A 25,781-nucleotide genomic window follows, 5' to 3' on the forward strand; every position below is an offset into this window, starting at 1 on the left:
TGTTGTTACTGTGTGCTTGATATAAAATTGTTTGCTGACTTCACCATATCCTTAAACTAAAATCACATCATGCTGCAAAGAATAAGAGTTTGAGTCTGGTTAAATATCACCAGATTTACTTTTCCCGAACAAAATATAAAACTTGAACCTGATAAATCCTTTATTACCAAATTCAACATTACCCAGGATAAACATCACTTTCCTTCCATGTATCGTTCTTTTTCAACATAATGTGAAGAAAATTTCAACAGAAAACATCTATAACAACTGTAATGCGATTTTATAAACTGCTAGCCAGGTAATAAGATATATACCTTGGAGATAGTCCAATATCTGTCAAGAACAGTAAGAGGTAAGTGAACCAACAGGCAGCAATGATATCATTGAGCATATGACCCATGCCATAATAAATGATGGATGGTCTTCCAAGGGGCTTAGTGAATGAATCATCATCATCATCATCATCTTCAATACTATTTCCCATCATGATACTTTTTTAACAAATGGGAACCTGCAAAATATGAACTGAAGCTTGAGAGATCAGGCATAAATAGCAATTTAGCAGAATAATCATGTTGGAGTATTTTTATTAAAAAATGATTAATTTTATTCAAATTTTGAATAAATGATCATTCACGTCAACTATAGTAATAATATATTCATGAATTACTTGTCATTTGACTTTCTCATATAAGTTGGCAGGCTTAGCTACTTACTGATTGTTAGTGATGCGTTTCTATTGTTCAATCTTAACTCATTGCTTTTAACCATTACCTTAATTGGCTGAAGTTAATGTCTTAAAACAAATTTGACCACTAAGCAAATTATGATATTTCTGTTTACATAATGCAATGTTTTACCGGATCCATATCATGTTTATAGCATTTATATGTCTAGCTGCCTAAAGGAAATTAAAAAAAGAAAAAGAAAAAAGAAGGTACGTTTTTTAAGCAAGCAAATAATGTTGCTATTTGTTAAACTTCTTTCTTATTAGAGATCTCACTAGTATAAGCAATAATAAGAGAATTTATCTCTAAAGATTATTTCATTAATAATGATTTAATTAGTAATTTCATTTTGTGCGAATTTCAAGAGATCTCAAGTAATATCCCTCCTTTATTTCCAACAAATCAAAACTAGGTTTAGTGATGATTATACTTTGTCATCCATTAAATGAGGTTACGTGAATTTTACCACAGCCAGCGAAGTTCTTAAACGCCCTAAATATTTCCAAACATAGTTGTTGCTAAGCCAAGTTGAAGGTAACATGGGTTACCATAATCAAAAACCATGCCAACATACAAGGATAGCATACTCAAGAGGTAATGAAAGTATACATGTTTGCAGACCCAAGGAGTCCCCTACCCTTTTAAGCATAGTAGTGCTAAAGTGAGGACTACATTGGAATTGGTGAAGTAAGTTCTATAGTTTGGATTTCTTTCATACTTGATTTAGACATTTCAATGTTAGGATCTCAAATCATTCACTAATTTAGGGATCCAGATCCTCTCCATTTCAATATGAAATGGAGAGTGTTCAGTTAAAGGCTGAGATTGATTTAAAATCAATCTATGGCCTAAAATCAGCCACGTCATTTAAAATACAGTTAACAGAGCAATGAGTCATAATTAATGTTAGTTTTCAACGTTTCTTCTATTCTATGGGTTCTCACTTTCTCTGTCTCTCTCATCAAAAATCCATGGCTCCTCTCTCTCACCTCAATCGAGTTTCTCTCTCACTCTCCCTAGCGCTCCGCTCTCTCAACCCCGACTGTGCCTCCACCAGTCTCTTCACCTCCACGCTTGCTCTCTGCCTCTACCTCAACCCCGTCGTCACCGCTTCCTGCATTCCCAACTCAAACCCATAAGCAAAAACAAAGAAAACATAGTAAACAGTAACTCACCAGCTGAGATCCCAACCCCACACATTCGGACCCTTTTTAGACCTAGATCAGAGAGAGAGTAAGGGTTGGGGTTTGGAGAGAATCGGGTGTTTAAGTGAGAATTTGATGCTTTTCAGACCTAGATCAGAGAAAGTAAGGGTTAGGGTTTGGATAGAATCGGTTAAGAGAGAAGTTGATGCTTAATCTCCATGGCTACAGCTAGTAGCCATCGTGTTCCGCTCCACCAATTCCGGCAGTGGTTCCGGTAAAGTTCCTCTGTCTCTCTCTTTGATTTTTCCTTCTTTTAATTTTCTCAACAAAAAGAAGATTTTTTAATTTTTTGTATTGTATTAGGATTTCATTTTCTTTTGATAAAGAAATTGAATTCCCTGTGTTACTTGGGAAAAAAATAATGTGGAATTTGTGTTATTCAATACAGGTTGTGTTCAATTGAAAAGACAACAAAAAAAAAACAGAATCTGTATGTATACTAAAGTAAATGATGGTTTACCTACTTGTTTTCCTTTCACATAAACAAGCATTTATCTTTTGTCATTTTTCACCAGACTAAATCCCAAACTTTGCTAAGTTTTGCTTTGCTGATTTAAAGTTGTTATATATTCATCATAATCTTTATTTTGTGCTTGTTTTATGTCTTTCATGAAAAATCTGATTTGTAAACAATGGCCAAAAGGCCATTGGCTATAATTGAGAAGAATAGTTTGTTGAATTTGATCAAATTAGCTTCATTTGAAACAATGGTGAGAACAGACGTCAAAGTGCTATAAGGTTAGCTCTACTTATGATTTGGTTATACTCCTTAGCAGTTAGCAGATATGGGGGTTTTAGGATTTATCATAGCTTATTAGATATTGGTTGATTTTTGGGACTCTCTTGTTTGTTTCCAAAGTGTAAGAAAACTTGCAGCACTACTTCTTGCACAAAAAAAATAAAGTTCTTTTTTTACTAGAGACAGGCTTTCTTGTAGCTAAATTCATGGGTAGTATTTGGGTACAATTCCATTATCATGATCAACTTGTGAGTATTTGGGTAGTTTTAGTTGAATTATGGCTTGGAGTTCTATGTAGCAAAAAGGCTTGATACAAATAGCTCAAGCTTGTGACTTTCAAGCTACTCACTATGAAGCAAATGAATCCCTGCTTGATCTAATTTTTATGTTTTAGCTGTTCCCATAAAAGTTTCAAGTCCTTCAAGGCGATTGGATTAGTTGTAAATGGATGTGATGGTGGTGATCAGCAGTTATTATTACCATTAAAGTAATGCATGATAGGAAATTTTTTTGGTCTTATTATCATTTATCAAGTTTCTTTACTGCTAGATCAAGTTTTTGGAAATTTTGATATCTGTTTATCAATGAAATCTCTCTTTTGTTCTTTTGCCAGGTTGAATGGCATGATTATAGGTATGCTATTCTTCTTTTGATCACTGAGAGGGAGAAAAGGCGAGTGCTGGAGGGATTAGTGAAGACCATGAAGCTGGTCTTGTTCACAATTTTTTTTTTTTTTTGGGCAGAAATTGTTCATGAAATTTTAGATATAAAGAACAGGACTCATTTCTATTTTAGTTGGGATCAAAATCAAGATGTAGCTATTTTGGCTTTCTTGAAACACTGAAATCACATATTTATATTGTAAAGCTAATTTAGCTAAGCTATAAAGCCTTTTTGTTTTGGGTTTTGTTCATTTGGTTGTGGATAAAAATTTCAATGAATTTTTGTTGTCTTTGAGAATCATAATTATGAGCTTGTCTTTGAGAAGAAATTACTAGCTTTTATGTGCTCTGGTTGTGCCTTTTATATAAGTACTTTGTGATGATTGATTTGGAGTCATTGAAGCAATTAAGGATTAGTTTCTTAAAGATTTATAAGATACTTAAAAGCAATCCTAAAATATTTATTGCGAACAAAATCAAAGGCCATAGCTTGGAGAAACTAGCACAGTTATATACTACTTGTGCAGCAATTTTACATTCTTTAAGATAAGTAATATGAGGTGGAATACTGCTAGCCACAACAAATTTACAGTAGATACTGTAGATGCTCCTCAACTGAGAATGGTCGTGCTTCAATTTTTTTGTTGTATGACCAATGCTTCTAAAGCCAAAAGTAAAAAAATCAAATTATTATTAGAAATTCGTCAACAACAAATAGAATGCATCTTGAAGTTAAGCACTAGCAACTAAGGATTCTTTGAAATTTTATTTTAATACAAAACAAGAAAAAGGAAAGGGAGAGAGTTAAAATCATTGCACTATTCATAAGCTCAAGTGTGCAATCTCAGGTGGAAAATCTGCTACTGATTGTGTGAAAAAAACAATCCACAATACTCTATTGTAGGAATGTGAGAATACCACATGAGAGAATAATTAGTACCTAACTATAAATAATTACTACTAAGAGAAAATTACTGTGAAACAAATCATATTTTGCTATCATTTCTAGTAAATTTTTTATATAAGTACAATCAACCTGAATTTATTAACCGAATAGAAAATTAAAAGGGATAAAGGATTCAAAACATTGTTTTTCCAATACTAATCACACGTAAGTAGTGATGGTTTATATGGCAATTACAACAAACATTCTGTTACATTGAAGCTCCAACTTCATCTGAATTCACTGCAACTCCATTAGGGGCATCATCTCCATGAAGCTGAGCAGAAACATCGTCTATGGCTGAATTCAACTGAGCAATCTTCTCCGTTAATATTTTGCGGGTTCTCTGTAGTCATCACACCACCAATGCAATATCAATGCATTGCAAACATTTTAAAAAAAAATGATAACTAAAACAATATCAATAATAGTTAAAAAAGGATGAAAATACAAGTTAACACAAACAATTTGTACAATGTTTCTTTTTCTTATTTTTTTTATTGAAGCACAATTCATAAAGCTTACTTATACATACGAACCATTATATTTTTCTTGTTTTTCTTATGACAACCAACCATAACTAGGCCTTTATTTGTAATCAAAAAGACTTTACTTTCAAAGCTGAACACATTAACAAACATGCATACACACATAATGAATAATTTAAAGGATTGCAAATGCAGGAACAGCTTCTCACCTCCAAAGTTTTCTCCTCATCATATATAAATTTTGGCAACTTCCTCATCAGCTCCTTTCTGTCAGCTCCAGCAAGTGCCTTGCTTATCTGGCAAAACTAAGCTCATCAGTACTTCAGCATAAAAAAATTTTGAAAAATAAATAAATAAATAGTGCATCTGAGCTGTTAATTGTAAGAACAGTATATAAACCACATCAATAGCCCAAAAGTGAATCAATAGCCCAATACTTACTAATGCATCACATGGCTGTTTAATTAGGCCAAATAATTACATACATTTACATATTTCTTGATACTATGACTTTAAATGAAATATTTTTACTCTATAGACTCAAAAATGTGACAAAAACACATGTATTACTCCAATTAATTAGAACCTAAGGAGACAGATGCACAACACTCTCATTACAAAGCCACTAACAAAGATACTTGCACAATTTGGTTTTCCATCAAATAAACCAGATTTTAGATCATTAAAGTGTCAAAACGAACACATACACTACTCTACTTAATTGATAACCTAGGGAAACACAGACACCCAAGACCAAATAAGTTGGATTTCAGTATGTATATTTTCTTAAACATCTTCAGTGCGTTTCACAACTCAAACCACAGTAGTAACATAGGGAACGAAAAAAAATTGATCCATTGTTACAAACTTCAAACTAAGAATCATAGTTCTGTTTCAGTGAAAGAAACTAAGGAATAAGAAATGGATACTCTTAGGCAAAGAAATCAAGATCAGAGGAAAAAATCATAGATTTAGTATCATAGTTAAATCATCATTTACTTAGTATACATACAAATTCAGTTTTTTTGTTGTCTTTTCACTTGAACACAATCTGTATCGAATAACACAAATTTCACATTATTTTTTTCCCAAGTACAATAGGGAATTCAATTTCTTTATCAAAAGAAAACAAAATCCTAATACAGCACAAAAAAATTAAAAAATCTTCTTTTTTGTTGAGAAAATTAAAAGAAGAAAAAATCAAAGAGAGAGACAGAGGAACTTTACCGAAACCACTGCCGAAATTGGTGGAGCGGAACACGATGGTTGCTAGTTGTAGCCATGGAGATTGAGCATCACCTTCTCTCTTACCCAATTCTATCCAAACCCTAACCCTTACTTTCTCTGATCTGGGTCTGAAAAGTATCAAATTCTCACTTAAACACCCAATTCTCTCCAAACCCCAACCCTAACTCTCTCTCTGATCTGGGTCTAAAAAGGGTGCGAATGTGTGGGGTTAGGATCTCAACTGGTGAGTTACTGTTTACTGTTTTTTCTTTGTTTTTGCTTATGGGTTTGAGTTGGGAATGCGGGAAGCGGTGACGACGAGGTTAAGGGAGAGGCAGAGAGCAAGTGTGGAGGTGCAGAGATTGGTGGAGGCACAGTCGGGGTTGAGAGAGTGGAGCGCTAGGGAGAGTGAGGGAGAAACTCGATTGAGGTGAGAGAGAGGAGCCATGGATTTTTTATGAGCGAGATAGAGAAAGTGAGAACCCATAGAGACAGAAGAAACATTGAAAACTAACGTTAATTATGACTCATTGCTCTGTTAAGTGTATTTTAAATGGCGTGGCTGATTTTAGGCCATAGATTGATTTTAAATCAATCTCAGCCTTTAACTGGACACTCTCCATTTCATATTGAAACAGAGAGGATCCGGATCCCTAATTTAGATGGAACTTCTTAAAAATTATCTCATTTTCAATACACTTGGGAAATTTTGGGATTTTGGCTTAATTTTTTATTAGAATCATCATTGTCAAACTCAAATCAATAAGCTTGGGTCGAATTAGAAGAATACGAATGTTCTTTATTTAATGCTTTGTTAGCAAAATTATCTGTTATGAAGCATAACTATTCAGGGGAAGATTTATAAACTCTAAAGTTGTCATATTGCTGTAACAAGTCCTAGAAGGCTGGTTGTTTATCGTGTCATAATATTTTGATTCTCAAATCTAAATGGTTTCCATCAACCATGAGGACAATGCGTTTTCTTTTATTGATAAGAAAATTCAACAATAAGGACAATGCTTCCCTTATCTTGAAATGTCATAGAAGTGAAATGGACTCATAAATAACTTGAAACGAAGAAAAGATTAATAGCACAGAATATTAGATCATACCATCATCAAAGCATTTGCGACACCAATAAATATTGATATTATGTACATGAAAGCACTCATGCTTCTAGGTAAGAAAATGATTGCTGCATCAGAAAATATCCAAATAATGCCACCAGCAGAGTAGTAGGCCTTCAGGCGTTGGCCAGTCCATGCAATCTCCTGAAAAGGTCAGGTATCAATAAATAAAGAATTTGTAGAAAACACGGTTTTTCAACCAAAGAAGTGGGTTTCACATGGGGACCTGTAGAATAACAGATACAATGAAGCTGCAAGTGTAGATGATGGGAGGAACCTGCTGTAAGGGTGTGTTAATTAACCATTGACAATCAATTTCCCCAAGAACTTGAAGCTTTGGTTTTTGTAAATAAGCCACCCATAACAGAAAATCATATTATTAAGTGAAGTTACAATAATGTTTATAATAAATTAAATTTATTAAAATTCTACTTAAGATTGATTATATCATAAACATATTAAGCTGATTTACTTTTTCCAATTGTAAAAGAGATGTTAATAAAATCTAAATATAAAACTTAATTATTAATTTATCATCTCAAAAATAAGTAGAATTAGAAACGTTCCTAAATAATAACAATAATAATAATAATTGTTCTACGCATTAACTTTCAATTCTAATTAGGGTTGGGGAGTAAGGATCGCATGCATATATATATATATATATATAGAGAGAGAGAGAGAGAGAGAGAGAGAGAGTTTTTTGCGCCACAATCATTTTATTCTTAAGCTCCTCAAGGAAATTTTGACCGACTCCTGGCAATAAGTTAGGATACCTAGATTGTTGAACTCATAAATTGTGCCCACGGTCGTTTTGTTCTACTACATATCTAGATTATTATGAATAAGTGAATTTCATGTGATACAACAATAGATCTTGTTAGTTTATCTAACATAGTAGTTGGGAATATATATTCAATGGTGCAGTTTTTATTGAGAAGATGTTACGTACAATACCAGATGTGGGGAAAATCTTTCTCTTGATTAAGGCAAAGGATAAAGAAGCTGCCATCCACGGATTGAAAACTGAAGTATGTTATAATATAAAGATTTTCTTTTTGTTTTTTGTTGTGTGGGTTCATATATAGTCAACAAAATGAATAATAATGCTATGTAAAGATGCATGTTACTTTTTTGTTTCTTTGTATTTTAAGCATAAAGAACTTCTGAATCTACGTTCATATATAGTCTCAGAGATTTAATTATTGTGATTAGATTTTAGACTCGGAATTTTTCAAGTTCTTGGAACAAATGCATGGGGAATCCTTTAAGGCTTTCATGATGAGGAAGCTGGTCCCAGTAGTTGGGAATGTTTGTGAACCCAATCTAGGGATGGATCCTGATACAACTAATGAAATCGCAAAAGAAGTTGATGTGATCATAAATTCAGCTGGCAATACAAATTATGATGAAAGGTTTCTCTATTTTTTTAGTTTGAACGTGCATTTATTTAAAACGGTTTGATACCTATCTTCCATGGCTCCACTCGGCCTTCGATAGGAATCATGGCAAACCTAGTTGTGAGTGGCCTTTTACACTTAACCCTTTAGTCTTAGAAGCTTGAGCCACACTAAAGAGAGCCTAGACCCCAATATAGGGTACCCTTGTCTTGTTTCAACCATATACCATGTGATCACCTAAAAATAAAAAATAAAAAACCAAAATGTTACATGCTCAATAAGCGTGCATGGAATGCTCTTCCAATAATATTCCTTTGCAAATTAATGAGAGTTTTACCTTTTATATGGATTGATCCATTCAAATTGTTGTAACTCAAATCTAGTTCCTTGAGCGAAGCAATACCACTAAGGGATGACAAAACGCTATTATTGAAATTATTTTCAACCAAGTGAAGCAACTCCAGCTTGCTCAATGCAGAGAATCTTTCAAAACCTATGATTTAGATTTAGATGCTTCAATTTGCATGTCTGCAACTATATATTTTTTCCCGACCATTTAAAAAAGAGGTAATAGAAAAAAATTAGAATATTGACAAATACTACCTACTTTTCTTAGGATATAAACTTGGTACCTTTATTTGGGATCCATCCAGCAATGGAATTATAACACAAATAGAGGTATTGGAGCTCTTCAAAGGGAAGAAATAGAGAGGCATTAAAATACCAACCAAAGGACATCATCGAATTAAGAGTAAGTTGGATTACACGGCCAGTAGTGATGTTGCACTTGACACCTTCCCACTCACAGCAATCACTCTCTTTGATACCCGAGTTCCAAGATGTAAAATAATATTCATTAGCATAATCGACGGTGGAAGCTTTGAATTGCAAGAGCAATTCTCTCTTGCTCCCAGCATCCAAGGCACCCAATCATACCTAATTGAACAAAAACTAACACAACCTGCCACCACCAAAAACGTCTGAACTCCATTTTTTTTCCTTTTCTGGTTTTCTATGACAATAAGACTGACAAGAGGTTTTGTGAGGAAATACACCACTACCATATATATCCTACTTATATACTGTTATAAAACGCAATGCGCGTAGCTTAAAGCTTAATTCCACTTTCGTTTGTTTATAAAATAGTGTGCATTCAACAATCAACAAAGTTACATTCACATTAACTTAATTTGTCAGATCGTATCTCGTGCTTCTAGACCAAGACTTCGCATCAGTGGTGTCTTTAAAGTTTGAGGCCCCACGTTAAAGTTAAACGAAAGTTAGTCAGAAAATGATGTAGCCAAAATTTTTTGTGATTCTAAACTTATTGCTTATTAAGTTTAAAAGGTTTCATGAGCATTTTAATCATTTTTTCTGTAACTTTTATTTGATTATTTATTGTAAGTTAACAAAAATACAGTGCACCTAGAAAAAGTGGGTCTTTTTTATTTATTAAGCTGATAAAATAAATAATTAACTTGAATATTCTTTATTTTCAACAAGGCCTGGATTAAGTTCAGGTTATGGCCGGGCGTTGCTCAGAAAATAGCAATGTACAATAACCCACAACGCTCAAACAGTTGGTTCTTGACATGTTATATTTTTAGCACAAGTTAAATTTTAAGTGCAATACATTATCATACAATAATCCAATATTTACAGGAAATAAACTCGGTTGAACAAAACCAAAACACCTAATGTGCACAAAAGTTCTGAGAACACCATAACATTTAACTTCTTGTGCCCTAATTTCATAATCTTCAGGAATCTGGAGGTTGAACTATCATGCTTGACACCCAAACTATTTCAGGATGTTCCGTTGCTTTAAACTATAGCTGAGAAAAGTAATTCATTAATATCCTGAGAATCCAATCCAAGCTTCTCATCACCTGTATCAATAACAATAAATCGCTCTCAATATATACTCTAAAAACACTTATTTGCTAGTCAGTTGTGCAGTGCCATCAGCAAGAGCAACTTATTGAACCAAATGACATTAGCTTTTGCACCAAATGAAAAGGCACATATTCCTAACAGAGACATTGCCTTTTACATCCAACTCTCACAACAATAGCTCACAATAGCAAGATTTAACCCTTGACTGACAGTTCCTAGCTCTCAAAATCATGCTAATTTAAAAGCATCCTATTACGATGTTAAACTCAACGTAAAATTCTGGCCTCAAGACAATTATGTTTGTAACTTAAAAGGTCATTAACAAGTTCTGCCTACCCATTAACCACCCATTTCCCTCTCATCTGCTCCATCTTTTTCCCATGCTCGTGTTTATGCCTCAATTTTAGAGGTAAATTGGCTCGAATGACAGGAATGAGGACCAAAACATGATAAAATATATAATTAAAAGAATAGCCAAATCACTTTTGACTCCCAGATCCTGCACAATCCATTATTGACACATTTCCGGTTCATTACTTGGGTCCACCAGAATAGTAATTTGTACAGCTAAGAAGAAACTTCCCAACATACTTTTATTTTCCTGGAATTTACATCCAAATACTTGACTTTTCACATGCAATAGCACTTTTTTTCTCAAAAATATACCATTTTCATCACAAATGATGGACCATGAAGTTCACCACTAAAGAAAATAGCCATAAGCTCCTGTTAATATAAATTGTAGAAATTCTAGAATTAAGTGCAGTTATAAAGCCTTACCTGTCCTTGATCTGACTTGAGCTGCCCACTCGTCAACAATCTACCAAAGTCAAAGATCAAAAGAGTGATGAGATTGCATTCCAACTCTTTGTGCAAGGATGAGCTGAGTATCAATGAAGAGAAGTGACTAAGTGTAACAAGGCTCATTTCTATAGGCTCAATGAAGAGAAGTGACTAAGTGTAACAAGGCTCATTTCTATAGCCTATAGTCGCACTTTTTTAGGCCGCGTTTTCTAATGTGGCCTAAAACCTGTGACTATAGGACTGATGGGCTTATGGCCGCACTTTTTTACATGCAGCCCAAGACCAAGACCTATAGCCTCATTTAAAACGCGGCCTAAGGTTCTTGGGCCGCGTTTTAAACACGGCTACAGATTTAACCTTAGGCCACGTTTAAAACGCGGCCTAAGATCAGAACCTTAGGCCGTGTTTTAAGCGTGGCTACAGCTTTCACCTTAGGCTGCATTTAAAACGCAACTATAGGTCCTGCTCTTAGGCCTCGTTTAAAAAGTGCAGCCATAGCTCCCTTGGTGAGGGTCTTTGAGACATATTTTAGCCGCGTTTTAAACGTGGCCTAAGGTAAAAGCTATAGCCACGTTTAAAACGCGGCCTTGCTGTGTGTTCAATCTTGGTTGCTTGCTGGCAAGTGGTGCAAACACTCCAGACACCACATCGAAAATACACAACCATCCAAATGATTGGTATTTTTGGGGGGGGGGGGGGGATTAGAGTAAAGTGGACAAAAAAGAGATATATTTGGAGGTTGCATAGACATCAAATTTCCCTACTTTGTAAAATGTACTTAAATTTCAAATGATGGATGTGGTAGAATATTAAAAAATACTAGAAGTTTTTAAATTTTCCATATTGGACAATAATGGCATTTGGTGAATTTGCATAGTAGAAGTCTGTCACAAGTTGGCTAATTCTCAGACATACTAATCACATTGGATTGTTGGAGGTGGATGGAATGTCTTGTGAGGGAGGATTCAAGGACATGAGATCAGGCTGTTAGGTTCTACAAACAATGGTGGATGGGTTGGATTTTTCTACAATTGATGAGAATGAAAAGTTGTTGGAAAGGGAGTTTGATAGGAAGCTCATTTAAGCACTAAATGAGTTAAGAGGTGATGAAGCTTTAGGACCAAATGGTTTCAGTGTTTCACTATGGTCCTCTAGGTTGGATTTTTCTACAATTGATGAGAATGAAAAGTTGTTGGAAAGGGAGTTTGATAGGAAGCTCATTCAAGCTCTAAAGGAGTTGAGAGGTGATGAAGCTTTAGGACCAGATGGTTCAGTGTTTCACTATGGTCCTCTTTAAAGTTTCAACATTGCTGGCAGGTGGTTAAAGCTAATATTATAGCCTTCTTCAAAGAATTCCATGAATCTTATAAGTTTGGAAGTCCCTAAAAGCCTCATTTATTTCATTAATTTCCTAAAATGAATAGGGTCATAAATATTAGGGACATTTTAATATAGGGAATTGTAGTCGGTTGATTCTAGGCTCAAACCATTTTCCTCCAATGCACCAATTATTGGTAGTGGAAAGTTTGATGCTTGTTCATACTATGCTATTTTGTAAGCCCCAACTGAAATCATTTTCCATGGAAAAGCATTTGATGTGCCAAGGCTTTAAAGCGAGTTGCATAAATGCATTCTTTGTGTGGATAGCAACTTGAGTGAAGATTTTGACTAATGATAATATCATGAAGAAAGGAATCACACTAGTAGATCAGTGTTCTCTGTGTAAGTGCAATGGGGCAATTGTAGATCATTTGTTGTTTCATTGTGATCTTGCACATGCTTTGTAGAGCTTTGTTTTTTGTGTATTTTGGGGTTCAATGGGTGATGTTGAAGTGGGTACTTGACCTATTGTCTAAAATTTTCCCCCTTATGCCTAATATGAACAATGTGGAGGCCAGGGGAAAATGAATTATAGCACTTTTGAAGATGTGGAAGCCAATCTTTCATTAGATCAATACTTGTGGTTTATTGCATTGACTTGGTAAAAGTGCTTCCATTATAGTGTTCATTGAGTCTCTTTCGTTTGCTTGTAAATCTTTTTACGTAAATCTTAATGCAATTTGTCTAACTATTATAAAGAGGAGATAGGCTTTTCCCTCAATGAGTTAAATTACTAATAAATTAAAAATAGCAATCCAAATGTAATGTTAAATACAATGGGGCCATTCAATTTTATGTGACAACCAAAAGGTACCAGGCTGTATTTTTCTAGACAAAGGTCATATGCTCCAGCATATAAGTTTCGATCTCTTTCAATTAAGTTCAGCTCATTTCCACCGTTTGTAGGTGAGTAGCTGATTTCTACTATCAAGGACTCCATTATTTTAAGCAAGTACAGTTCACCCAAATATAATGCAGGATCAGAAATTAGCAAATGCAGGATCATTGGAATTGCTGATGAGGGGGATGCCCACAGATGCTTGCATCTACTGCAGCAAAGTTCTGTTCCCAACAAGCATGGTCCGAGCCTTATCAATTAAGTTCTGAAAATGAAATCAGTAAGCAAGATCAACTTCGGGGAGCTGCTCCCTTCTCTTTTCCTTTTGATATACTTAAAAAAAAAAAAAAAAAAAAAAAAAAAAAAAAAAAAAAAACCCTTCATTGGGTTCGCCTGTAGACAGCATTAAAAAAAGTTTCAAATCATGCATAACAATTACATATTCAATATTTCCCAAAAACAAAAGGAAGTGTCACTTAAATGATAGTATCACTTTGTTTCATTTGCAATTAACTAGAACAAAATATACATATGATGGATCCCAAAAAAAAAAAAAAAAAAAAAAATGAAAGACATAGCAATATGCTTCTACGCAAAATTGAGGGTGATGCATGCATTAAATTGCTAGGCTTGATATTTCAAGCCACATTGTCTACATAGGTTTATGCAAGATCCAATTTTTGTTGACAATGCATGCAAAAGGTGGAGAAAATCTATCAAGTATCCAATACATGCATCCACCCCTTGTGAGAGGATGGATACATGTAACACATACCATTGACTGGCAAATATTTTGATTCTTGTGACTTGCTTGAAATCAAGCCACTAACTAACAAATAGAACTTTCAAATGGTATGTATATTGTAGGCTATTTCTTTCAGTATAATTCTAGTCTTCAACTTTCAAGAAATATATATATATATATATATATATTTTAAGTTACTATGATTTATTGGCAGATATAATTATTTGGTTTACCCTTTTGTAGTTGCCATTTTGTGCAGACTTTATATTTTAATGAAGAGTGTAGATTTTTTTTTTTTTTTTTTGGAGAAGGGAATACTTGTTGTATTAAAATCAAGAATTTGGAAAATCATCCAATACAAAACACATGATATCTGTTGGAACACACTCCAACCATATTTGAGAAGAAATAGCTGATCTCGCTCATTGGGCTAAAACATGCGCTACTGCATTGCCTTGTCGACCTACATGAGCAAAAGAAATACTCTAAAAAGAGTTTGAATAAGATAAGATATCCTTGATGAGATGCCCACAACGGGAATGATTTATACCGGGATCCTTTAAGGCATTAACCACAGATTGGGATCCACCTTCACAAACACACTGGGTATGAACCAATTCTGCAGAAAAAGAAACAACCCGCCTTGCCACAAGGAGCTCTAGGATTTCTACAATTGGAGGTTTCACGATCTGCTCCGATAAGGCAGCCACCACCTGACCCTCATGAGTTTGAATTACCACACCTAAGCGCGCCTTGTCTGATTCACCAAACATAGCTCCATCATAATTTATCTTGACCGAACCGGCTGTCAGAGGAAGCCACTTGTGAGGAGTAGCCCGGTTCTTGATAACAGAGGGTCTATCCATACCTCTGAATTGGATGAGATAATCCTTGGCAAAACTAGCTATATTGTAAAGGGACAAAGGATTATCGTGGAGACGGGTCTTATTTCTCTGCTACCAGATAGCCCAAGCGGTAACATCAAATAACGAAACTGAGGCTGGTTTGGCTCTGATTTTTTGCAATACATCCGAGAAAGAATCTGTAGCCGCTGCACTTCTGTCCACCCACCCAAAATCTGTATCCCAAACCATTTTTATACAATTACAACTCCATAAAGCATGCTCAACAGACTCCAATTCACCAGCACAGCTGGAGCACTTTGTTTCCTCCAAAATTTTATGCTTCCGTAAATTTTCCTTAGTAGGCAACGAGTTTGTGCAAGCCCGCCAGAGAAATTGTTTAATCTTGCCTGGCACTTTTAGCTTCCAAATACTTTTCCAAATACCCTTCTGAGACTCCGAGACTTGTGGGTGGTTCGTGTCCTTGTTATGCATCTCACAGAGGGATTTATATCCGAATTTAACAAAATAGCTACCCGATTTTTCTGAATTCTAGACCAAGGTGTCAAGTTGTGGTATGAAATTCAGAGGTAGGAACTTAATAAGTCTAGCATCAAGTGGGTGAAAACACCAATCGATAAGATTGATGTTCCACCAACCCGATACAGAATCTATCAAGGAATCCACAGTAGATTCTGGAGCTAGGTGTAAGACCGGGGAGCTAATTCTACCATCAGGACTTGGTAACCATGCGTCCTTGTAAATTCTGATAGATTTGCCACTACCAATTCTCCATGGAGAGCCCCTTTCAATTAAATCTCTAGATCACAGAATACTCTTCCAAGCGAAGGAGCCGAAAGAAGATTTTGCTTCAAAGATAGAATTGTTAGGAAAATACTTCGCTTTAAAAACTCTATAAAATAGAGATTCCTTATCATGTATCAACCTCCACACCTGTTTTGCCAACATAGCTTTGTTGAATTTGCAAAGATCTTTAAAGCCAAGACCCCCTTCGTTCTTTGGATGGCATAACACCTCCCATTTAGCCCAATGGATTTTCCTCCTATCTCCTCTTTGACCCCACCAAAATTTTCGGATGAACATCTCAATATCTTGGCAAAGGCCAATAGGCAATCGAAAACAACTCATGGCAAAAGTAGGGATGGCTTGGACCACCGCCTTTAGAAGGACTTCTTTACCCGCTTGCGACAAAATTTTTTCCTTCCACCCTTGGAGCTTACCCCACACTCTATCTTTAATGTAATTCAAGCTCGCCTTTTTTCTTCTTCCCACCACCGCCGGCAACCCTAAATACCTTTCATACTCCTTAATTTCGAACACCCCAAGCAGATTCTTTATTTCTTCCTTAGTAGCAAAAGAGGCATTATTGCTGAAAAATAGGGTAGTCTTGTCCGAATTAATTTTTTGACCTGATGCCCTTTCATATTTTCCAAGTAACTCCTAAATTTTTTCTACATCCCTCACTCTAGCTCGGCAAAATAATAGGCTATCGTCAGCAAAAAGGAGGTGGGAGATCTTAGGGCCAATTCTACAAAAAGACACACCCTCAATATGTTTCCTATCAACAGCATGTTCTATTAAGCCATTAAGACCTTCGGAACATAATAGAAAAAGATAAGGAGAAAGAGGATCGCCTTGACGAATGCCTCGAGTAGGAATAATGTGGCCTTTAGGCTCCCCATTGACCAAGATCGAATAGGTCACAGATTTTACACACTCCAAAATCCAACCTATCCAAGTTGAATGAAAGCCCGTCTTCTCCATGATCCTTTGGAGGAAAACTCATTCTAAGCGATCGTACGCTTTGCTCATATCCAATTTTAAGGCCATATAACCCATTTTCCCTAATTTTTTCTTCTTCATGTGGTGTAAAGTCTCAAAGGCCACCAAGATGTTATCGGAAATAGCTTTATCCGATTGAAAAGCACTCTGAGATTCAGAAATAATGTGGGGTAAAACTTTCTTCAACCTGTTTGCCAACACTTTTGATACCAGTTTATAAAGAATATTACACAAGGCAATAGGGTGGAATTCAGTTACATATTCAGGGCTTTTCACTTTAGGAATAAGAGTAATAAAAGTATGGTTCAAACCTGACTCAATTGAGGTTGAATTTAGGCAAGAGACCACCGCTTTGACTACATCATCACCAATGCTCTCCCAATAATGTTGGAAGAAAATTGGAGGCATTCCATCTGGACCTGGCGCTTTCAAAGGGGCCATTTGCTTCAAGGCTATCTCCACTTCATCCTTTGAGAAATTTTTGATTAAGCTGCTATTCATATCTTCCATCACCACCCGTTTTGTAAATTGAACTACCTCCTCAATATCATGCGGATTGGAGGAAGTAAACAATTTATTGTAATATTCCACAATCATCTCTGACACCTCTTCATTACCCGAGGTCAATATGCCCTGTGGATCTCTAAGTTCAAAAATGTTGTTTCGCCTAAATCGTTGAGAAGCTCGATTATGAAAATAACTAGTATTTTTATCACCTGATATCATCCAGTGAACATGGCTTCGCTAATGCCACATTTTTTCCTCCACCCTAAGAAGCTTGGCAACCTCTCCTTTTAACTGAAGAAAAAACTCTAAACTTCCTCCATACACCGCAGCCTCTTCAGCTTTTTTCAAAATCTTTTTTTCTCCGTCAAGGTGTTAACTACGTTACAAAAATCCTTCTTGCTCAAAGCTTTCAACTCAATTTTACAAGTATCAACATTCTGGATAACTTCAGACATGGCCGGTTCCGAAGAGATAGCTTTCCAAGCTCTTTTAACAGTATTGTGGCAGCCTTGCTTTTCAAGCCACATTTGCTCGAACTGCCATGGGCGTTGGGGCTTCGAAATGATCCCCTCGGGTAAGACTAAAATAAGGCTATGATCAGAAGACACACCAACCAGAGTTATTACCTTGGTAGCAGGAAACAAATCAAACCACGGCGCTGAACTCACAGCTCTATCCAACCTTTCCCAAACCACACCACCATCCGGATAAGTTTTGAACCAAGTGAACTTATTTCCCACAAAGCCGAGGTCAAACAATCCACATTCATCTAAAACTTCACGGAATTTTTGCATATGCCCATACGGTCGTAACCGACCACCTAGCTTTTCATGAGACTTCAAAATTTCGTTAAAAGTGTAGATCTGGTCTGCCATAAAATATAGAGAGATTCAGCCAAAATCTCTGCATTGAAATCTTCAACTCATGGAGGACAGAAACTAGTAGTCACTAGCTCGTAAGGCTGTTTTCAAAAAAAAAAAAAAAAAAGGGTTAGATGATTGAAAATTTTGTGTTTATTTTAATATAAGAATCTTTTTTTTTTAATGTATTTATTTTTAAAACACATCACATTAGATTATTTAATTTACATTATGTTGTATTAAAATATTAATTTTGTTAATTATTTCTCTTTTTTAAAAACCAAAAAGAAATTATTTCTCTTTTTTCAAATACATAACCATTATTCATTCTCTTCCTTTATTAAAAAAAAAAAAATTTAAATACAGAATATAATAATATATAGTGTAAAACGTACATTCATGTGTGCTGCCTTTCTCTATTTTAATTTGAGAGAGAGAGAAACTGCTACCAAATCCCCACACCCATGTGTTTGGTCTCTGCACAACTTCCAGAAAAATAGCTTTTCAATAGGATTTGATCTTCCGCTTCCACCACAGTCAATGATGGTTATCATCATGTGCCTGTTGACCCTTAATTCCTAAAAGCATTTTTTCCCACCTTAATTAGGTGATTCATCGGACTTGTAAACCATTACAAGACTCAAAATGGTGATTCATCGGACTTAATAATGCTCTAGTACACAAGACTCAAAATGATGCCAACTTGATTCTCCCCCCCCCAAAAAAAAAAAAAAAAAAATTTGATGCCAATATGTGTTGTGTTTGCATTGTATAGGATCTAATGCACTGGCACACTGATCTTAGGTAGTACTCTATTTGAAATATAATTCATTAGTTTTATTTTTTATTAAATTTGTTTAATATATGACAAGATTATGTTTAAAGCAAAAGTAGTAATTTTCACAAATATTGAAAAAAAAAAATAAAAGCAGGGGAAAAAAAAAGAGGTTTTATTTAATTCTCAAAAGGTCTAAACCGAAAAAGTTTAAGACCACATAATTTTTTACAACTTCTTATTACAACTGTGACGTGACAGAGTGTGATTGATGAATAAAAAGTGGTGAGTTTATGTGTAAGTGATAATTAACCGCTCACAATCTGTCACATCAGAGTCATAGTAAAAAATTGTGTAATAATTTGTGATCCTAAAATTACTCATCTAAACCACTTAAATAACCTCTCTTCCATTTGAATGAAGTGTCAATTTTATTTTTTTTATAATTGATGAAGTGTCATTAACTCATTTTATGATTAGAGGTCATTGAGAGCTTCGATTATATTTTTTGCCAAACAGAACAAGAGTGTATATAAATGCAATGAATCTTATCAAAACAACAATTGCACCTTCAATTCTATCCCATCCTTCAATGACCCTTTCACAATGAAGATGTCGAAGACGACCACGCCGATGGGTGACATTGATTATACCAACTTCTATCACCCTACCGACAGATCAAGATAGAAAAAGCAAAAAGCAAAAGAATGATATGAATGGATAAATGAGCTGGCAGAGAGGAGTTGTCGTGACCCCTCAGGGTTTGTTCACTCGTTTTGTCCGTACAACCTTTTGGGTTACTGTCAAGCATCCATTATTAAACTTGTGGACCATACTTGTGCTTGATTATTCAAGCATCAATTATTTTACCAAGCATAAATGCAACAGTCGATACAAGATTAGCATCCTGTGATCAAGATTAGCATATTTGCATTTTTTTTTTTTTTTTTTTTTGCGTAAATACACTTTTTTTGGTATCTATATTTTGCACTTTTTTCATTTTGTTCCTTATGTATTGATTTTTTCACTTTTAAGCTCTGTTTGCGTTTCAGACACTTTTTTTTTAACCAGTGCACGTTATGCACTGTTTATTGGCCATGAACAGTAATTTTAGGCCCATGAACAATACTGAACAGTAATAAACAGTAAAAAAATTATTTTTTTATTGTTTTCAGTTTTCAGCAAGGCTGTATTCAAATGCACACTTAGGCTATGTTTGGATTCGACTAAAATGTTTGCGTCTGTGTTTTTCCATTTTTTTTCACACATTTTTTAGAATTGCGGTTACTGTTCATGTACTGTTCAATGAACAGTAGCCACAAAGTTTGACTTTTCTCACTTTTTTCAGCCAATCAGTGCATATCGTGTATTGTTCACGGACCCACAAATTTCACTTTTCAGTAATTTTTTCATTAAAAATGGGTCCCACGGTACTATTCACACATTTAAAAATTATTTTTCTACATTATTTTCCAATTTTCAGTTTTCAGCTATATCCAAACAGACCCTTAGGGTCCGTTTGGATACCGCTAAAAACTGAAAACTGAAACTAGAAACTGAAAAATACTGTAACAAAATAATTTTTAAATGTGTGAATAGTACCGTAGGACCTATTTTTAATGACAAAATTGCTGAAAAGTGAAATTTGTGAGTCCGTGAACAATACACGATGTGCACTGATTGGCTGAAAAAAGTTTGAAAAGTCAAAATTTGCGGTTACTGTTCATTGAATAGTACATGAACAGTAACCGCAAATCTAAAAAACGCGTGAAAAAAAAAAAAAAAAAAGCTGAAAAACGCAAACGCGCTGGTTTTCAGTGCAATCCAAACGCAGGCTTAGTCCCTAATTTAGGGGGCTGTGTTTTTACAAAGAACTGCAACATTCTTTTGGATAAGAGTATTGGATATGTGCCAAATCCTATGTCTTTTTAGTAAAATTGAATGCTCTAAGGATGAAGAAAGGATGCCAGTAGTGGTAGAGTTTGCTATGGTGTTTATGGCAGAAAGCCATGTGGCTGGGATGGGCTATGCCACAATGTAATTCTGGGCTTTAATATATTGTTTTTTCAGTACATTATCAGCCACGTTAGATTCTGCCGTTAGTGGGGTGACAGAAAGGACCAAAATGATAAGGTTAATTGGATTAGGGACTAAGTGGAAAAATCAAAATGTATGGACTAAATTGAAAAAAAAAAAAAAGTACAAAATGTAAGGACTGAAAATGCATTTACGCCATTTTTTTTTTTTTTTTTTTTGTCTCTCCACTAGGAAGATCCGGTTCTATCAGGTATACATAAAGGAATCACTTTAGTTCTCAAGTGGATTTTTTCACCAAAAAAAATTTCAAGCAAAGATGAGCAATTCAAGAAGCACAAAACTTCATGTAGCCATGTTTCCCTGGTTTGCCTTTGGCCATATCACTCCCTACCTGCACCTCTCAAACAAGCTTACAGAGAGAGGCCATAAGGGTGTCTCTCTTATTGCCCAAAGGAGCACAAGCAAAGGTAGAACATCTCATCCTTTATCCAAACCTCATCCACTTCTATCCCCTTCTTGTTCCCAGTGTAGATAGACTACCCCCTGGTGCCGAGACTGCCTCAGATGTTCCTCTTCCACTTCATGGACATCTTCGTGTTGCCTTTGACCAAACCCAAGACCAAGTTCAAACCATTCTGAGCAGTCTCAAGCCTGATTTCGTTTTCTTTAACTTCAGCCCTTGGATGCCAGCCTTAGCACACCAAATTGGCTCCAAGGCCATATGTTATTCCATTGTAACCCTAGCAATGCAAGCACTAAAGGTTCCTACTAAGGAGAAACCAGAGGATATGACTGTAGAAGACTTCATGCAACCGCCTCCTGGCTATCCTCCTTCATGTGTGTGAATAAAGTACAAGGACTATGAGATTGCACAACTAAAGGTGTATGCCAAGGCTCTTGGAACAGAGATGTCTCTTTATGTTCAAATTACCTATGGCTTGATTCAGAATGATGCCCTAGCCTATAGGACATATCATGAGTTTGAAGGGCCATACTGTGACTACTTAAGGCAGCATTATGCTAAGCCTGTGCTACTAACAGGACTTGTCCTGCTTGAAGCACCGGCCACAAAGCTAGATGAGAAATGGACTAATTGGTTATGCAATTTCAAGCAAGGTACTGTGGTGTATTGTGCATTTGGGAGTTAAAATAAACTACAAAAGGACCAGTTTTAGGAGCTACTTTTGGGGTTTGAGTTATGTGGGCAACCATTTTTGGTGGCTCTGAGTACTCCAGATGGTTGTGCAACAATTGAAGAAGCTTTTCCAGAGGGGTTTGAAGAGAGAGTTAAAGGGAGAGGATGGGTGTATGGGGGATGGGTGCCACAAACATTGATATTGGAGCACCCATCTATTGGTTGTTCTGTGACCCATTGTGGATATGGGTCCATGTGGGAGTCTCTCTTTAGTGATTGCCAAATAGTATGCGTTTCATACCTTGGTGATCAAATTGTGGGTGCCAGGTTAATGGTGGAAGAACTCAAAGTTGCAGTGGAGGTGGAGAGAGAAGATAATGGGCGGATTTCCAAGGAAAGCCTAAGTAAGGCCATTATCTCTGTGATGGACGAGGACAGTGAAATAGCTGGGCTGGTGAAATATAATCATGCCAAGTTGAAGGAGGAACTTACTAGTGAAGGCATGCAAGAGAGATATTTAGACACTTTCATTCAAAACCTGCAAGGTCTTAAGGATTGACTAAGTGCTACATATGAACCCAACTACTTAATCCTTTGCACTAAAAAGAGCAGTAGCTGTTTCCATTGAGGAAGGATTCACTCGTGTTATAGTTTGGGGATGCTACTTCTTTGTCAATGTTGTTCTATTTGCATATCCAGTTGTAGGACTGATATTGGTTCGAGTCGGGTCGGGTTGGGTTGGGTTTACTGTGACCCGAAACTTGACCTAATAGAAATCGGGTTTAACTACCGGAAACCCGTCCCGACCTGATCCGAAAAATCGGGTCTGAAATCATGTCAGTTTTTTGGGTCTCGGGTCGGGTATTGGGTTGGACTCTTTTTTTCTTTCTTTTTTTCAGCCTTTATACTAAATGTTATTATATTCTTTTTTGCAATAATAATCTCTCATTAAAAAAAAAAAAAAAAAAAAAATCCAATATCAAATCATTAAAAAAAATCATACTATTTAACTATTTGAATTATTTAACTACTTGAATCTGCTATTAACAGTAGAAAATAAAGCTAAAATCTCCTCAGCAAGCCACATTTATGACTATTAAATGAATATACACAATAAAAACACAATTGCATGGTCCATCTCCAATTACCCATCAAGGAAATTGCAGTTGTGTTTCGTTTCTCTTTTAGCAAAAAAATAACAGAAATGCTAAGGAAAATACAATTTTTACTACTTGAGCTTTGCAAATAGAAGTATGTCAAGTTGTAAATATATTTAAAGTTTGTTGCCAAATTAATAATAGGATTTGGAGTGTGCAAGTCGTATTCATCATAAAATTTTTTTTTTTTATTCAGCAACAAAAATTAATTGGATTTAGCTCCGTGCCATGAAAGGGTGCTTTCTGGTTAATAATTTAATTTTTAACAGAGTTGGAATAATGACTGAGGTAATCCTACATTGTCATCAAACAGAGAACCACTGTCAGGGTTGAATTTGGTGATGCAGCTGCAGCAGCAGACCCCGCTGATGCCCACTCCATAGCTCGTTACTTTCCAAACACTTATGGTCAGCCTTTGGCTCACTTTCTCAGGGCCACTGCAAAAGTCCCAGATGCTCACTTGCTCAGAGCATAACCGAGCATCCGGCTTTTAGGTGCACATCTGATTATAATTGCATGGTCCTCTCATGTGCATTTTTTATATTACACTTAAATCTTATTTATCCAATGTAATATCTTTTAACAGGGTGGGAATAGTCTTTTGAGGGAGACAATCTCCTGGAGGACATAATGTTGTATGGGGTCTTTACAGTGCTCTTAAAATTCACAACCCCAAGAGTACTTTACTTGGATTTCTCGGTAAGCTGCATTTTCTATTTGAGTTTTTAGAATCTAGTTTTTTGTAATTTAAATCAGTATGCTTGTTTGTTGTGTCTTTGTATTTATTTTATTATAACCATATGTGTGTGTATAAATCTAGATATGTATAATCATTTTCAATTTTACTTTGTTTTTATTTATTTGCTATGAATTTTTCCTCACATCAACGCTTGAAACTGGCTTAATTTAGTATTTAGCTCTAAATATCCTCACATTGGATTTATTGTAACATAGAATTGAGGATATTGTAAAGATGTAACCCTAAAAGGTTTTATCTTATGAATGCAGGCCGTCAGGCCGAATCGCATAACCTTCGTGATCTCTCTCTTCTCTCTTGCGTCCACTTCTCTACATCAATCTCTACAATTTAATCTTTAGATTTTAACATGAAGAAAGGAATTTTAAGGTAAGATTTCAATTTCAATCTTTAGTTTAAATGACTTGAATAGGTATAAGATGACAATAGATTTTTTTTATAGTAATGAAATTTATAAAGGGCTTTGTTCCTTATATCACTAGGTGTACTTGAAATCATAATATCACAACTATTTTTCTTCTAGCAAAATTTTGAAAGCTTTTAATTATAAATTTCTGTTTATAGTAGCAATATTCTTCAAAAACAGAAGAATATAAATATATATATATATATATATATATTAAATCTTCAAATCCAAACACAGCATTGATTTGCATTGCTGCAGCTTATGGCATTGTCATGTTCTGAATTTGCCTTAGATAATGGCTTCTTGTTCTTGGTCCTTTATTCATATGCAATTAAGTAGAATTCCAGTATTTGATTTTTTTTTTTTTTTTTTTTTGGTCTTTTTTGGAAATAATGGCTGGTTCTACTTAATGGAATTGGTGCATATTGAAAATGCTTTCATGACACTTTCAACATTCTTTATGCTTCAGAAAAATCGCTCAAATGGTATATTAAACTTAGATCTCCATTATTCTAGTTCCTTTTATTTTTATTTTTATTTTTTATGTGCTTAAAAAATGTACCTAGAATTTAAATATTCCTTCTTCCTTTTTTCCCTTTAATTTGAATCGGTGCAGTTTGCTAATAAGGTGTAGAGTGCATTGGTAATCCTCCAAGTTCCATGATCCATCATTGGCTTACAAAATTATGATAACCTTTAATCTACTTTTCATTTGCTTCTTGGATGGAGATAGTCCTATAGCCATTAACCAGGTCTCACCTACTTGATAATAAGCTAGATCTTTACAACATGCCCCTTTCATGCTTAAGAAACCTTTTATTATTTTCATCATGAATCACATTTAGTTCTTTGCATTATTTAAAGTTGTTGTAAGATTTCACATTTTATATGAAGATTGCCAAAGACCCATCTGGGAGAGACATCAACGCGCTTCAACAGCACATAGAGAATCTTCTAACTCCATCCACACTTTTCTTCAACACTCTTTACGATCCATACAGAAAGGGTGTTGACTTCATCCGTGGATACCCTTTCAGTCTCCGCGAGGGTGTCCCTACTGCTGTTTCTCATGGCCTCTGGCTCTACATCCTTGACTATGATGCTCCTACCCAACTTATTAAGCCAAGGGAGAGAAATACCAGGTATATGTACCAGGGATATGTATACATCTGTCTAAACGCTCCATTTGTTTCGCTGTAAAATGTTTTCAATGAACATATGCTCCTTTAGCACAGGCCAAATGTATATATTATTGTGCTACTTAATTTTTAAAAAAGGGTGGGAAAATTACTTCTCTGTGTGTCGAAGATTTATTCTTAT

At 35.3% G+C, this 25,781-nt stretch overlaps 2 protein-coding genes and 3 long non-coding RNA genes across 5 annotated transcripts; 3 read left to right on the forward strand and 2 right to left on the reverse strand.

Moving 5' to 3' along the window:
* Positions 1-451: 451 nt before the first annotated feature.
* LOC115987984 lies at positions 452-7,399 on the reverse strand. Its single transcript, XR_004091279.1, has 3 exons — positions 7,346-7,399; positions 7,105-7,263; positions 452-511 (listed from the first exon to the last, which is right to left on the reverse strand). It is a non-coding gene; the product is annotated as an uncharacterized LOC115987984 (long non-coding RNA).
* LOC115987983 lies at positions 4,312-5,056 on the reverse strand. Its single transcript, XR_004091278.1, has 2 exons — positions 4,975-5,056; positions 4,312-4,623 (listed from the first exon to the last, which is right to left on the reverse strand). It is a non-coding gene; the product is annotated as an uncharacterized LOC115987983 (long non-coding RNA).
* Positions 7,400-20,932: 13,533 nt separating the features above from the next.
* Positions 20,933-21,851, forward strand: LOC115983248 (anthocyanidin 3-O-glucoside 2'''-O-xylosyltransferase-like). The gene is made up of 2 exons (XM_031105886.1): positions 20,933-21,006; positions 21,533-21,851. Exons 1-2 carry the CDS (start codon positions 20,933-20,935, stop codon positions 21,849-21,851), a joined length of 393 nt encoding a protein of 130 aa, XP_030961746.1.
* A 63-nt stretch (positions 21,852-21,914) lies between these two features.
* LOC115983251 (UDP-glycosyltransferase 79B2-like) lies at positions 21,915-22,700 on the forward strand. Its single transcript, XM_031105893.1, has 2 exons — positions 21,915-22,122; positions 22,243-22,700. The coding sequence occupies exons 1-2, from the start codon at positions 21,915-21,917 to the stop codon at positions 22,698-22,700; spliced, it is 666 nt and encodes a 221-aa protein (XP_030961753.1).
* A 918-nt stretch (positions 22,701-23,618) lies between these two features.
* On the forward strand, positions 23,619-25,647 carry LOC115983293. The gene is made up of 3 exons (XR_004089995.1): positions 23,619-23,792; positions 23,885-23,997; positions 25,356-25,647. It is a non-coding gene; the product is annotated as an uncharacterized LOC115983293 (long non-coding RNA).
* The last annotated feature ends 134 nt before the right edge of the window (positions 25,648-25,781 follow it).

Source organism: Quercus lobata, chromosome 4, assembly GCF_001633185.2.
Source record: "Quercus lobata isolate SW786 chromosome 4, ValleyOak3.0 Primary Assembly, whole genome shotgun sequence".
Lineage (NCBI taxonomy): Eukaryota > Viridiplantae > Streptophyta > Magnoliopsida > Fagales > Fagaceae > Quercus > Quercus lobata.

Bases quoted from the DNA above. Each gene is read 5' to 3' on its own strand.
- LOC115983248 (XM_031105886.1), top strand. From the start codon at position 20,933: ATGCCAGTAGTGGTAGAGTTTGCTATGGTGTTTATGGCAGAAAGCCAT. The intron at 21,007-21,532 runs GTAATTCTGGGC...TCTTGTTCCCAG, and splicing joins GGGATGGGCTATGCCACAAT to TGTAGATAGACTACCCCCTG.
- LOC115983251 (XM_031105893.1), top strand. From the start codon at position 21,915: ATGTCTCTTTATGTTCAAATTACCTATGGCTTGATTCAGAATGATGCC. The intron at 22,123-22,242 runs GTACTGTGGTGT...TGAGTACTCCAG, and splicing joins GTTATGCAATTTCAAGCAAG to ATGGTTGTGCAACAATTGAA.